Raw genomic sequence first — 15,415 nt, 5'->3', positions numbered from 1 at the left:
ATTCAATTGCTTCATTCATGACGAGCCTTTCTCTCATGACCAGCCTTTCTCTCTGCCCACCCGTGGCCCATGGCTGGCTGCCCCTGAAGAACAGTCTCAGCCTCTGAGTGCCCTACAGCAGGAGTTCTTAACCTATGTGTGCCATTGACTCTTGGCATCTGGTAAAGCCTCTGAGGGATGTTCTCAGGATAATATTTTAAGACACATAACATATATCAGATTATAAAAGAAATCAATTATATTAAAATGTAGATATCAAAATCTTATAAGAATAGATATGCTACATAGAAGCACATTCATGTCTTCATTAATACATTAAATTATATCACCTTAATTTCTTCCTTTTTTTTTTTTGAGTTGGAGTCTCATTCTGTCACTCAGACTGTAGTGCAGTGGCACACTCACGGCCACTGCAGCCTCCATCTACTGGGCTCAGGCAATCCTTCTGCCTTAGCCTTCCAAGCAGCTGGAACCACAGATGCACACCACCATGCTCGGCTTATTTTTTGATCTACTGTAGAGACGAAGTCTCACCAAGTTGCCCAGGCTGGTCTCGAACCCCTGAGCTCAGGCAATCCCCTTGCCTCGGCCTCCCAAAGTACTGGGATTACAGGCTTGAGCCACCATGCCCAGCATCACCTTAATTTCAAAGTAATAGTACAGGTAAATGGTATGTCAAGGTATCTTTAAAACTTGAAAATGATATAAATGTAGCTGTGATTTTTTAATGGGGATACAAGTCACAGGTACTTCTAATGTGCTTTGATTTCTTGTTGACATTGCTAAAGAAAGGAAATGATAAACTTCAGTTAGAGGTTAGTGAAAAAAAGATGTAATTTTTTTCCCCTTCAAACCCATGGATCTCCTGAATTCTGTATACAGACCATTTGGGGAGACCCTGTGGACCCAGGTTAAGAATCCCTGGCCTTGCTCAACTATAAAAATCATATTAGTTTAGCCTCAGCCAGACGATCCCCTCTCGACCAATCAACTGTGGCCATGGAGAGGGTCTGGTTCTCCCCAAAGGCTAAAATGTAGATAAGAAGCAAGAAGCCCCTCTGGAACTACTTTTCAGGAGCTTGGAAATTATGGGACTTTCCTGTCCTCACAGGTAACTACGAGGTGTCTATCAAGTTCAACGATGAGCACATCCCGGAAAGCCCCTACCTGGTACCGGTCATCGCACCCTCCGACGACGCCCGCCGCCTTACTGTTATGAGCCTTCAGGTGAGACGCAAGGAAGCATCCATCTCCTTGGCCACAGGCCGACCAGTGAGACCCCTGGACTCCTGAGGCCTCTTCAATACCCCCTTTGGTTCTGAGACCTCTTCAATACCCCCTTTGGTTCTGAGACCACAGGGGTTGCCGGTTATAGGCGAGCTTTCCCATGGCAGAGTCAACTCCCCGCACACTCAGGGCAGAAGACAGTTAGGATGAACTAAAACAGAACCACAGTCAACAACACATTTTGGCGTTTGTGGGCAAGTTTGTTTTTAAATGTTTATTTAAGAGAAACAAAGGAAGCCTGCTAATATTGTTGAAGGGATATGGAGGGCTTTCAAAATAAAACAAACACGGTAATAACAGCAGTGATGTTCAGCATGCTGTTGGCTGCCTTTTTCTCAGAAAGCCAATTGCCATTTATTTTATTCTGATTTATTTATATTAAGTGTGTAAATAACTATATCAGTGTTACTTCAGTAAATCCTTGCAACAGCCTGGCAGGTAGATTCCCTTGACTCCATTTTAAAGATGGAAAAACCGAGGTGCAGGAGATCATGGCTAGTGAGAACCAGTTAGTGTGAGGCAGAGTGAGGTCTCTGTGGCTCCGGAACCTGTGCTCTTAACCACCACCTTCTTAACCTCCACCCTACACTGTCAAACGGTTGCATAGTCCACCCTACTGGGATACCAGGAGACACAGCTCTTCTTTGTGTCCTAAATAGGTCACTCAGGTCAAGGTTACATTAGCACCTTCAGCCAAACTGAGAACCACTGGGGATGCCTCTGGGTCTTGGCTCAGAACACTGAAAAAATAATTAGATGTCTGAACTCGTAGTAGCAGTTAAGTTGTAGAACATCACCAGAATGCCAAAGTATGATTTCTGGGTTACAGGGGTTTCTCAATGGCCTCTGGCTGCCCCAAGTCTCGAAAATGTTGGCTTGATTAAAATCCAATCTTGTATCTCAGATTGGTGATATCTTTGGATCTAGTTCCATACAATTGGTTTATATTTGAGATTCTATCCCTATTCCAAGGTGGATTGGAATACTACCAGTTGTTTCAAACATTAGTCTTTCACTGAGGGACTCAAACAACCCAGAAGCACAGTCCACAAATTGAAGAGGCCTCTCCTGGAGAGAACCAAGGGTCTTGACTGGTTGGTCACTGTGGGGCAGATGTTTTTCTTGTGTTTCATTTAAAGGCTTCTTAACAGAAGTTTATTTTGTGGCTGACTTAACTAAAACCTACGGGGGGAGATAAACCCAGCATTTATTGAGGGCAGAAAGCTGCCTTCGTGCATCTCGAAGATTTCTTTCAAATCTTCCGAGGCATTTATCTCCCTCTTGAGGATTTAGTGGCAAGTGGATTCAGGTAATATGAATAATTCTGTTTAAAAGGAACTGACTTGGAGCTATCCTCTTCAGAAAACTTTTCTGCACAGTCCTCTCGTTATGGTTTGGTCATAAATATTTCAATAAGTATGCAGCAGGCTGTATATCAAGCTTTTGTAACCAGCTGCGACAGCAGGAGGGGCGTGTTTGTCAGCATCGTCCCTTGTTCTTCCCGGGTCATTTGATGCTGAGTGATATGTAAATTATTTATCAGAGATTTAGTGGAGGCCTGCACAGCCACATCTGGTGCTGGTTAGGAAAGAGAGAGGCATGTATTGTTTTGTCTTGCTTTTGAGACTTTTAAGAAAATTGGAGTCAGCTGGCACTTTATGGGGGTGGCTTGGGATGGGAGTGATTTGGTGATCAAAGACTCCTTGATTTTGTGTTTTGTCCTCCCAGTCTATAGTCTTGAAGGCAGCACAGACCAATAGAAAGTTCTGCAGTCATGATTATGTCTCACATCTCCACTGTGCAACACAGCAGCCTCTAGCCACATGTGGCTGTTAAGCACTTGAAATGTGGCCAGAGGAATTGTAAATTGTATTGAATTTTAAGTGCTTTAAGTTTAAATACACACACACACACACACACACACACACACACACACACACAGTGTAGCCACGTGTGGCTAGTGACTACCAAATTAGACAATGCAGCTTTTAGGGACTTGCTAAGGTGTGGTTCTTGGGCTAGCACCCTTGGCATCACCTGGAAACTTACTAGAAACATAGTATCATAGGCCTCATCCCAGACCCACTGGATCAGAATCTGCATTTTCGTAAGATCCCCAAATGGTTCACTTGCACACAAGTGTGAACTGTGCTGCTTTACAGTTATTGTTAGCTTGATCAATGACTGTCCAATCTAGTTGAAATCAAAACTACTGACTTGTCCAATTTTCCTGTTCGGGACTGGCCAGTCTTAAAACATACAAAATGTTGCTGCTCAGCTTTGTTCCTAACCATCTAAACTTCAAATCCCATAGGGAGTGAAACTGATCCAGGGTAGAGCAAAAGCTGTACTTCTCCTATTGCTTTTTGGGGGATATAGATAACTTCGAAGTGCATATTAATATTTAATAATAAACTGACATTTTTGAACCTTTCTGTGCATGGGCTAGACCCTGTGCTGAGTGTTTTGCATGCATAGTGTCATTTAATCCTCACAGAAGCTCTCTGAAGCAGATTCAGTTATTTATGCCCATTTTGCAACCGAGGAAACTGAGACTCAGATTTAGCAACTTAGTTATTTAGCTAGGAAATGGTAGTAGCCTTAGGTTCAGCTGATTCTTAGCCACAGTGCAGTACTACTTCCTCTGCATAATGATAAATTCTCTCCATTCCTACCCTTGTAACAACAAACAGCAGTGACACAAAATTGTGTTCATGTTCATGAATGTACGGTTTTGACAGCTGTCAGGTTCCTCCTAATGGGGGTCCTTATCTTTATGACCTGGAAGATACTGGGCTTTTGTTCTGGCCTGCACAGGTCTTGTTTGGGATGCTGAGACCATAGTCCTATCGACTGGGAAATCTCGTTTCCAAACCCAGAACCATCTCTTCCAGCCTAAATCAAAATGGTTTACACACAACACCATGCAGATTTGTGTTTTTGCTTTCTTATATTTTATACTAGAAATGTAGAATGACTCACCTGCTCTTTTGTTGTCAGATGGGAAAACATTCTGGGGCTATTTGCATGGACCCGGAGTCTCAGGTCAGGTCAGTGTGTGCCACTGTGCGGGACCACCAAGGGCCATAACCTGTCCAATGTATTAAATTCTCAGGAATCGGGACTAAAAGTTAACCAGCCAGCATCCTTTGCTATAAGGTTGAATGGTGCAAAAGGCAAGATTGATGCCAAGGTGCACAGCCCCTCTGGAGCCGTGGAGGAGTGCCACGTGTCTGAGCTGGAGCCAGGTGAGCAAGAGGCCTAGTTGGGGAGGGGGAGGGGTCCCAGCACCAGCATTTTTCAGCAGAGTGTTCCTGTAAATTGTGCCTCCCAGAAGGAAGACTAATCAGTCTCATTACTGCCAGCAAACCTCTGAGTTCCCTTTGGTCTCGCCAGACATTGTTTGTAAGTTAGAGTATAAACATTCGCCAGGGACAGGGAGACCCTTTACTTTGGGATAGAATGCCCTTTCTTTCTTTCTCTTTATTTATTTATTTTAAAAAAATACAAATGCTGCTTTATTTTCTGTTCGTTTTTCAGATTCTTTTTGCATGGCATTCGTCACTATTTTTTTCCCATATTTTTACAAAGTCTCAATAGATTTTTATTATATTGTTGACCTTATGACATGAGTACACTTTTATCTTACTTTCCTCTGAGAGAAAGGTAGATTAATATTCCTATGTAAATTAACAAAAGAGAATCTGTGTCTCCAGGGCCTAATATTGTATGATTTTTCTTACTCGGCACCTTGGTACATGGAATTGTCTGATATTTTAACCAACTTTAAAGAGACCATTTTGTCAGTGAATTTTTATTAAGTGTCAAAGACTTAGGAGAAGGGTAAGACTGAGGAATACATTATTCCCGCCCTCAACGAACTGGTCTGGTGGTGACCTGAACAAAAACAAGGTGATAGCCCCAAGTGAGCACCTATACCACAGGAGGAATGAGGAGTAAATAGTGAAGAAGATCAGAGCAGGAGACAGAGACAGCTTCTACTTTGACTTGTTCAGGAGGGCTTCTCAGGGGTGACATTTAATGTGGGCCTTGTTGTGTGAGGAGACCTGTGATCAGTGCCTTTATAGTGAGGCTAGAAATCTGGGTCCTGGCTTGACATTGGATACCTTTTTCCCACTAGGCAGAAAGGGCAGTGGGGAGCCTCAGAAGAATCAAATGTGAGGGATGGAGCAGACCTCGGTTCAAGTGTGGCCACATTGTAGAGAATGTGTTGGAGCATCTGAAAGGCAGAGTGGCAAATTGATGCTCCCAGAGTGGCCCATTTGAGAAAACGGAATTAATCCGTAGCATTGGAAAGGGAGGACTTGAGGCCACATAACTCTGGCACTTGGTGACCAGTTGGCTGCAGGGCATGAATGTGAGAATCAGTTCAGAAAAGTGACATGTAGCTTAGTAAATGGGTGGGAAGATGACACTGTAGTTATCAGAAGTAGGGACACCAGTCTGAGGGTGGGCCAGGGTCTTCAAGAGTCTAATATTTTATTGTGGAGGGGGGTTGTCTAAATATCCCCAGACATCCAAATGGGGATGTCTAATAGATCACTGTGCCATCGGGCCCTGCAACAAGTAGGCTTTGGTATCCTCAGCCCCAGGCAGAATTTGAAGCCCTACAGATATATGAGATCACCAGTGTGCTACGATTAGGATGCTGTTGATTGCAAATTATAGAATACTCTATTCGAGCCAAGTCACACGATGAAGTGGCCTGGTAACTCATAGAACTTTCATGTATCTGGAAAGTTCAAGATCTAAGGTATGGTTTTTCTGTTTGTTTTTGAGACAAGGTCTCACTCTGTCCACCCAGGCCAAAGCGCATTGGAGTAATTCCAACTCACTGTAGTCTCAGAATCCCTGGGCTCAAGCCATTCTCCTACCTCTGCCTCCCTAAGTGCTGGAATTACAGATTTGAGCCACTGTGCTCAGTCTAAGGAGAGAGTTTTATTGATTTGATTCAGTCATTCAGCTCTGAGGCCCCAAATATCTCTGCTCTTCTGCTTTGTGGTCCAGTTCTGAGGCTGGCTTTCTTCTTGGTGGCAGGATAGCTGCAGCAGCGCCAGATGTCCCACCTTCCCATCACACCAATTAAGGGAAACATCCTCTCAGTATTCTCTCTCAGGAGTCTGAGAGGCTCCCTTCCCCAAAATCTCCAGCAAACCTCTCCTCCCATCTCATTGAACTGAACCACTTGCCCACTCCCGAGTCGTTTCCTGTGGCTATAGAAATGCCATGTGCTAATTGATGTAGGTTTGGGGAAAGAAGGATTTTTCCCCTGATCATACCTGGACTTAGAGGTGGAACCAGCTTCCCCTGAAGCACACTGGCTTTAGGAGAGGAAGGTGGGTACCCAGCTCAGGATGATTGAGGAAGTGTGGTGCTATAGGACATACGGTGGGCAGCTCCATTTCATGCACCTCTTGGAGACACCAGAGGGGAAGAGGACTTGGGTGGGGCTTTGGGTGACACACATTCTGAAGGGGCTGAAGAGTACAAACAGCCAATAGGAAGCCAAGAGACAGACTGGAGAGGTAGGGGGACCAGCTCTGCATCCCAGGCAGGAAGGCTTTGAGGAGGAAGGGACTGGTCAGGTGATGCATGATGGATAGACATTCCAACTGCCCCCTTCAGTCAACAGATCATCTTGCCACATGCTGTGCGCCAGACATGCAGCCAGGAGCCTGCCCTGTGGGGCAGTTGTTCCTTTGAGCTTCATTAAGGAGCATTAAGGCCAGTTGGAATCATGTTTTTCCCCCTTAAGGTAGCCAAGTAGAGAAACTCTGTGAGAAGTGAGTTTTTTATAAAGGAAAGAAGTATTCTGAGGCAAGGGTTAAGGTATTGAACACAGAATTTGAGACTTGGATGCACTTCCCAAAGGGTTAACTAGGGATACACACGCAGGCCTATCTGGTTTTAAAACCCAGCGAAGTAGGTGTTAGGCTCCCAGCAGAACTGCTGTCTTTAAATGATTTAAAATTGGCCATCTCGGGTTGGCCTGCTATCCTTTGTTCTCACCTAGCTCTGTGGTGTCCACTTGCCCAATTTTATCCTGTGTCTTTGTCTTTCTTATAGATAAATACGCTGTTCGTTTTATCCCTCATGAGAATGGTGTCCACACGATTGACGTCAAGTTCAATGGGAGCCATGTGGTTGGAAGCCCCTTCAAAGTGCGTGTTGGGGATCCCGGACAAGCAGGAAACCCTGCCCTGGTGTCTGCCTATGGTGCAGGGCTTGAGGGGGGCACCACAGGTAACACACTACTCTGCTTCTCGAAGTCTTAATTGAGCCAGTTCCAGGAAATCTTCAAGCTACAGGGAAGCCTTTTATATGTGTTCTCAGGCAAACTGGAATAGCGCAGACTTTAGAAGTACTCGCTGTGCAGAGTTGTTTTGGGAGATGTGGTTTGACCCACGATAAATCCAGAGTGAGGGTTTGACAGCCGTGTTACCACACCTCATTACTGTTTGTTCAAATGTCTTCCTCTGCCACGTTTCCTGACCTTCGGGACACAACACAGTGTCATTAATTCTGAGAGTTTCTTTGCCTGCACAGAATTCATGATGCTTCTAACGGGCCTCCTGGGAGGCCTGTTACCATCAGTTCCTTTTGTAGCTCCCGGGCATTGAAGCAGCAGTAAGACCTGCCATGGCCTATCTCCTCCTCCTTTTATTCTCTGATCCTAACAGAGGAGGAGAAAAGACTGAAACAGTAGAATAATGCTGAAAGTTTTTGGACCTATTACAATTGATTTTAATCTTTGCCTCAGATGGGACATGTTTGATTGTGAAAAATACAGGCAGCAAAGAAGTATATAAAATGAAACTCACTCCATGTCCTTGCACTGCCTCCTCCCCCATCTGGGTCCAGGAGGAAACACTGCAAGCAGTTCAGGGAGGACCTTCATGCAGTCTCTCGTCTGGCTTCATTCTTGGTCGCCAGGCTGGTTAACTGGTTGTTTTATTAGACAGACTGGTGCAAGTTTCGATTTGATATTACAGAAGTAATCTTATTGCATCTACAATAAGATTGCCTTTTTACCTTGGCATCTTAAAGATCTTTTCATGTTAGAACACACCAATCTACCCCCTTTTAACTGGCTGGAGTTAGTAATCCTACCATGAACCGCAGCTGTGTGAACAGCCCTAGAAGTGGGCATCAAGTGGTATGCATTGCATCACTGTCAGGGAGGGTGCCAGGATGAGAGCTTGTCCTCGTAGACTCTGCAGGGGAAGTCCCCAGTGTGGACTCACTGGGGTGTGATTTGTATTTGGTGTCACTTTGGACCCTCTTGGGAAGGCAGCCTGTCCCTGTCTCTTGAGTCCTTTGTTGTGCAATCTCCCCTTGCTCCCTCATCCTCCGCCCATCCCATAAGGTGAGTGGGATGGAGCAGACTCACCTCCTGTGGGTGAGGGGATGAGCAGCCATCATTATCTGGCACCCAGCCCTGGGGAGTGAGTGTCCTAAGTGGCCGAGTGCCCTCTCCAGGTGCAGGAGTGACTGTTGGGCTGGCATGCTACCTGGGACTCTGGCCAAAGCAGTGGCTTTGGCAAACCACCCACGGGGGTGGGGTGAGTGCTGCCAGACTCCCCAGGTGAGTCCAGTCTGGCTCCACACTGAACTCCCAGCCAGCAGCCTGTCTTTTGTGAAAGGCACAAGTATTATTTTGCCCTAGGTGATATCTATTTTACAGATGAGGAAAGTGAAACACAGAGAGGGTGAGTCACTCCCCAAACCACTCAGCTGGAAGGAGGAAGAACCAGGAATCAATCCAGATCTGTGGCCTCAACCTGTGCCCTTAACCCCCAACCTTTGCCACCGCTCTAAGTGGCTGGTGCACACAGAGGCATCCCCATCCACTTTGGGAGGTATCCTAAACCAGGATGGACCCCTGTCCTCCCAGTCGACCTAAAGAGGTTTCCAGGCAACAGCACAGGCATTTAGTCTCTGACAAACCACTCACCTTCCAGGGCCCTGGTGGAGTCCTCCTAGCACTTGGAGCGCACGGCATGCCTTGGTCTAAGGAGACACAGCTGCTGCTGGGATCTTCTGTGCTGGCCAGGAATCATCTTCCCCTCCTGCTGCCTCACACCCACTTCCTCTTGGTGGCTCAAATACCTTTTTGGGAGCTCGGGTTTCTGGCTGTGCTCTGCAAAAGTGCTGGGTGCTGCTAAGGGAGGGAATCTAGGCTTGCCGGGAGGTTCCTGGCCAGGAGGGGTGAGGTACAGAGCAGGCCTGTTTCAGACCTTGTGTAAATATTGCTCTTGTCACGGGGAAGGCGTCTTATTTTTCTAGCCCTCCCACTCCCAAGCCTTTCCCCAAATACCCATTCTGAGATTACACAGCTGCAGTGTGCATGGAATGAAAAGGTATCTGTGCTCAGCCGCCAAAGGACCCAACATCTTGACCTTCTGAACAAAGCAAACCTCCTTGTGTTTTTATGGGTGGATTTGCTGTATCTCTTAGCTCAAACTTTAAATGGTCCATTCTGCAGATTCTGGAGCATGGGAACGTGGAGAATTTCAGGCTGGACTTTCTGCTGGAGGCCAGGTGACAGGTTGGGAGTTAGCCAGGGAGTTCCAGATTCTTTGGAACAGCCAAGCAGTTTTACTGATGAAATTGATCTGGAAACCCCAATATGCTAGAGCCTTCTTCCCTCTCTCTATCCACTTGCCCACTCTAAAGATGGTATGATGCTGCATTACACATGCATTAACCTCGCAGGAACTCACTCAGATGTATTTGTTGGGGGGGGTGTTGTGGGTGGAGCACCACGCCTAGAGGTGTTTTGTAGTATGAGATATTGGTTATAGCTGCAGGCAGTGATGAAAGACTTCTGTGTGTGGTTTTTGTTTTTTTTTTCTTGTCTTCTCTCGGGCAAAGTGCCTTCGCTCCAAGTTGGACAAACCTTATGTTTAAATCCCAGTTCTGCTGGCCCACAGCTGTGTGACTCCACACAAGATACTTGACCTCACTATGCCCCCACTTCCTTTCCTGTAAAATGAAAATAAGAAGGAAGCCTACCTCATAGGCTTGTTTTGAGCCTTAAAGGAGGTGAAACCAAGTAGCTCTTGTCCCCTAATTCCTGATTTCCCTTTTCAAACCTGCTCATCCTCCCTGCCTTTTTGGGCTCTCACAGTCAGGATGAATAGATTTTTCTCAGGAACAAAGCAGCTTATTAAAAAGCGTGGAGCTTCTTTCCACTGCAGCAAGATATTTTCATCTTTAAAAATATATGTTCTTATTGTCACCTAACAGCTACTTCGTGGACACACTGTCCCCTTGTTGTTCACCTCCCCCCCATCTTCCCCACACAGACCCCAGCCTCACAGCTGCCACTTGAGGGGCTGCTTGGCTGCACAGAATAGATACCATGACAAGGTTGAGATAGTTGGGGGTACCTTGGGACAGGAGCCACAGGAACTTCCAGAAACAGCTGGATTGTGTTTAAGGGTTGCACGATAGCAGCTCTTTTGTTTTATTGATAACCAGAACAATAACTCTTTCTCTGGCCTAGGAGCTATAATTAAGCCAAATATTTCCCAGCTGGGGCAGTGTCTAAGGCTCTGGCAGAAACACAGTCCTGCAGAGGGATGCCACACCAGGGATGCGCCATAGAGGGCACTGTAGCGGGCAGATGGCTGGTGTCTGGACACCCTAGAGGCCCCCACTGACCACACGGTCTCCCTTTGGACCGGAAAGGGGGCTGAGGGAGTGGGGATTTTTGTGGAGCAATAGACTCAGGCAGGTTGTTGGTCAGCACTCTCTTTTGGCCTAGCTTTCCTTTCATCATGAGGCGGGATGTCTGTGCAGGAGGCCCTCACTGGGCCAGCCGAGAGGCCGTGTGTCTTGGGGCTGCAGTTAGGGCATCTGAGGCAGCCCTACTGTCCTCTCAGGGGCTAAGAGATGAGCCTGGGTACCAGAGCCACACAGGCGTGGTTCAGAGCCAACTCTCCCTCTTTCTAGTTGTGCAGAGTGACTGGAACCTCCTTGAGCCTCAGTGTCACTTGTGAGGCAGGCACACTGTGAAAGAATTCCATGTCACATACAGGCAAAAGGGTGCTTAGCACAGGCTCTGGGGCCTGAGTGGGCTACGTGTGCTCTGTCAGCAGGAGCCGCTGCTTGGTTCCTGTGCTGTTGCTGGTATTGACGGCAAAGTGTGTGGGCTGGCGGGTCAGGGTGGCTGCGCCTGTCTGCAGTGTGGTGCCCAGGGTGAGGAGCCCGAGGGGGAAAAGAGGAGATGCTGGGCCTCCTTGGCTTCTCCAAGTCTACTCAGAGAAGAAAGGAAAGGTCAGAGGGGCCCACTCCTCCCCCACCTCCCCGGAGGCAGAGCACTTCAGGCTTACAGTTTGATTCAGGCTTCTCACACTCAGTCACAGTTCATGCCCAGAGGAGAGAACACGGTGTCCAGGCTGTTGGTGCTTGTGGGCGAAATGTCAGCCGTACTCCCCTCTTGGCCTGGGAAAGGGCGCTCCCACCCCGAGGGCCTGGGGTTCTCTGTGCCAAGCTCAGAATTAGTACTGATGGGTTCTTGTGCCACCAGGATGAGCCTCCTGTGAGGGGACCTGTGTGTGTTCCCACTACTGCTTCAGTGCTCTTGGGAAGGCCTCCCAAACCACACACCCTGTCCCTCCAAACCTGTATCCACACAGCATTCCCTCTTCCTTTCTCCCAGGAATCCAGTCCGAATTCTTTATCAACACCACCCGAGCAGGTCCAGGGACATTATCCGTCACCATTGAAGGCCCATCCAAGGTTAAAATGGATTGCCAGGAAACCCCTGAAGGGTACAAAGTCATGTACACCCCCATGGCTCCTGGAAACTACCTGATCGGCGTCAAATATGGCGGGCCCAACCACATTGTGGGCAGTCCCTTCAAGGCCAAGGTGACAGGTAACATCGACCGCCTTTGGATGCTGCGGAGCTGGTCTTGTCAGATTGCCAATCATGGAAACTATGGATGATTTTAGAAATGTTGATTGAATCTACTTTGAATTTTGAATGTCAAAAAACAGTATGACATGTCAGAAGGCAGTGTCTGAAACATGCAAAATAACTCTGCAGAATGGGGGTATGTAGTACAAGTTGAGAAAGTGTGTTAGATGATTTTCTGTCCCTGGCAGAAAAGAAATGTGAAATCTGGCTCAGCCTGTAATCCCAGCACTTTGGGAAGCCAAGGCAAGTGGATTGCCTGAGCTCACAGGTTTGAGACAAGCCCAGGCAACTTAGCGAGATCTTATCTCTATAATAAATAAAATATTAGCCAGGCATCGTGGCGCACACCTGTAGTTCCGGCTACTTGGAAAGCTGAGGCGGAAGGGTCGCTGGAGCCCAGCAGGTTGACACTGGGGTGACTGTGAGTGCACCACTGCACTCCAGCCTGGGCGACAGAGTGAGACTCCCAACTCAAAAAAAAAAAAGAAATACGAAATCTTAAATCTTAGTATTTGTTAGATCAGTGCCTGAGAAACCCTCTCGTTTCTAATTTTCACTTTGAAAATAATCAAAAATTTATAAAAATGTACCTCCTTCAAAACACTGCAAGAAACACCAAACAGTAAGAACCACCTCACAGCCCACCACCCCAGGTCACCACCATAAATATTGAGGGAAATACCTTCCACATGTCATGACTCACTGTTGTATATGGAAGGTAGATTCATTGTATAAAAATTAGAAAGTTCAGATAGAAAAATTATCCTCTCTCATGCAAATAATCATTTTTGATATTTTGTTATATGTCCTCCCAAACTTTCACACTGCTTGTACATAGAGTATTTTATATAAATAGAAAGTGTGAATCACACAGGGTGACTTTATGTCAGGGAAGTTTCTAGGCCTTGTTACCAAGGCCAGACTCAACCCATTTGCCCAGAAAGCCAGATCCTAGTTGTATGGGTTGGGACCCCAGGGGTTTCGAAGACATTACAGGTGTGGAATAGGGGTGGGTGGCCTTTGTATCCAGGTGCTGGGGTACAGGGGCTTACCTGGGGCATCTCTGAGGGACACTCACCTGTCCACTGGCTAAGAAACCCTCTTGGTGTGGCCATTCATGCCTGCCCCCTATCATGTCTAGGCCAGCGTCTCGTCATCCCTGGCTCAGCCAATGAGACCTCGTCCATCCTGGTGGAGTCAGTGACCAGGTCCTCCACGGAAACCTGCTATAGCGCCATCCCCAAGGCATCCTCAGACGCCAGCAAGGTGACCTCCAAGGGGGCAGGGCTCTCGAAAGCCTTTGTGGGCCAGAAGAGCTCCTTCCTGGTGGATTGCAGCAAAGCCGGTAGGCTATGTGGGCCTGCTCGAGGGCAGGGTGGGGCAGGGATGGCTGGGCACCTCGGTACACTTTAGCCTTCCCTGCAGTGCCCACCCCCTGCATAACCCAGCTGTTTGCAAAAAACCATGTTCACTACTCTGTTCTCCTTAATATTTTAAAAAATGGTTTCCTTCTCTTTTTGCCTCTCCTTTTACGTGACTTCAAAGTAGATAGAAAAGGTGGCATTGTCCCCATTAGATGGGCAAACTGAATCTGTAACCTTGGCCCCTTCTCTGGCACTAGTTGCAATTTGAACTTGGGTATTAATTTGGGTGTCAATGGTCAAGTTGTCTGGGTTCTGGCATCCAGCATACCTGGGCTGGAAACCTGGTTCTCCCTCTTCATTCACTCATTCATTTGCTCATTCACAAAGCTTATTAGACATGTGACCTTGGGCAAGTTACAAAATCACTTTCTAAAGTCAGTTTCCTCTTCTCTCAAATGGGAATAACAGTACCTTCCTTAAGGTTCTTGTGAGAGGAAACAAGAAGATCCCAATAGCCAACACTTCTGTGGCCCTTCCTGTGTGTTAAGGGCTTGGTATATAATAACTCATAAACCTCACAGCGAGCTCTTCAGGTAGGAACTGTTGTCATTCCCTGTTTACAGAGGGGGAAGCTAAGGTGGGGAGAGGTGAAATTCCTTGTCAAGGTCACCCAAGTGTAGGAAGTGGCAGGGTAGGAATCTGAAACTGCACGGTCAAGCTCTCTGTCTCTCTACTTGCAATCACCACACTGTCCTGCCTCTCAAGGGCCCCAAGTGTCACCATAGAAGTCCAGCAGGCAGTGCCCGGTCTCTCTGCCTTTGCTCCCATATCCCTTCTTCTTCCTGTGCCTGCCCTGCCACCCAGATGGAGTAACCGCCTCCTTCTGCCTCCCAGGTTCCAACATGCTGTTGATTGGGGTCCATGGGCCCACCACCCCCTGCGAAGAGGTCTCCATGAAGCACGTTGGCAACCAACAGTACAACGTCACATACGTCGTCAAGGAGAGGGGGGATTACGTGCTGGCTGTGAAGTGGGGGGAGGAGCACATCCCCGGCAGCCCCTTCCATGTCACGGTGCCTTAAGACGATTTTCAGCAAACCCAGGGAGGAGTTCTGTGGTTGCTTTTGTTGCTTGTTTATAGTTCATTTTATACCAAGTTCTCTGGCCTGTTTGTGAGTCTGAAACCCCATCCCTAAGACGCTGCTGTTCCAAATGCCTTCAGAACTAAGTCCTGGACTTGACTCTTGAGGGATGCGTTGGAGAGTCTTGAGCATTGCAAGCTCATTCAATGGGTTAAGAAGATCCCAAGTACACTCAGCTCAGATCGGAACTCTTGGTGGCTCAGACCACCCACTGCAGACAGACCAAGAACACAGGCAAGACTGATGTTTCTCAAAAATGAAATTGGCTAGCCTATGCTACTGGCTCACTCTTCAGCATTTAGGAAACAAAGCTGGGAGGAGGGGGACAGGGAAGAAGAAGAAATTAGTTTAAGTTGTCATTTAGCAAAGGGGATGCCTTCAAACTAGCTCAATCTCTTCCAGTGCCCGTATTTTGTAAGAAAGGGCTGTTAAGTCGCAAGCATTGCTTTAACACTACTCTACCAATCTGCCGTGCTCTCTGGCCTTCCTCCACATCTCAAAGGGCAGAGTGGATGTGGTGGCAGACTGACCTGCATGGCATTCAAGTGCCTTTCCCCACTCTCAGATGATGATTTCTTGCAGAGTCATCACGTGTGACCATCCTGGTGGCCATGTTTTTGCTTTAGTTTTTCAAGTCTTTTTCAGTCACTTGGTCTGGGGAAATTCTGCATTGG

At 47.2% G+C, this 15,415-nt stretch overlaps 1 protein-coding gene across 4 annotated transcripts in view; it reads left to right on the top strand.

Annotated features, from left to right (window-relative positions):
- FLNB (filamin B) overlaps positions 1-14,703 on the top strand; it is a 152,293-nt gene extending 137,590 nt beyond the window's left edge. For all 4 annotated transcript variants that reach the window (XM_008058541.2, XM_008058540.2, XM_008058538.2 and 1 more), the window contains 6 exons: positions 1,112-1,227; positions 4,403-4,535; positions 7,375-7,551; positions 11,975-12,193; positions 13,377-13,580; positions 14,494-14,703. In XM_008058541.2, coding sequence (XP_008056732.1) covers positions 1,112-1,227; positions 4,403-4,535; positions 7,375-7,551; positions 11,975-12,193; positions 13,377-13,580; positions 14,494-14,681 — 1,037 coding nt within the window. In that variant the 3' untranslated portion in view covers positions 14,682-14,703. The remainder of the gene's footprint in view (positions 1-1,111; positions 1,228-4,402; positions 4,536-7,374; positions 7,552-11,974; positions 12,194-13,376; positions 13,581-14,493) is intronic.
- The last annotated feature ends 712 nt before the right edge of the window (positions 14,704-15,415 follow it).

This window comes from Carlito syrichta, unplaced genomic scaffold (genome assembly GCF_000164805.1).
Source record: "Carlito syrichta isolate Samal-C Ts95f unplaced genomic scaffold, Tarsius_syrichta-2.0.1 Scaffold303376, whole genome shotgun sequence".
NCBI classification, from domain to species: Eukaryota; Metazoa; Chordata; class Mammalia; order Primates; family Tarsiidae; genus Carlito; species Carlito syrichta.
This window is presented reverse-complemented; position numbering and strand designations above follow the sequence as displayed.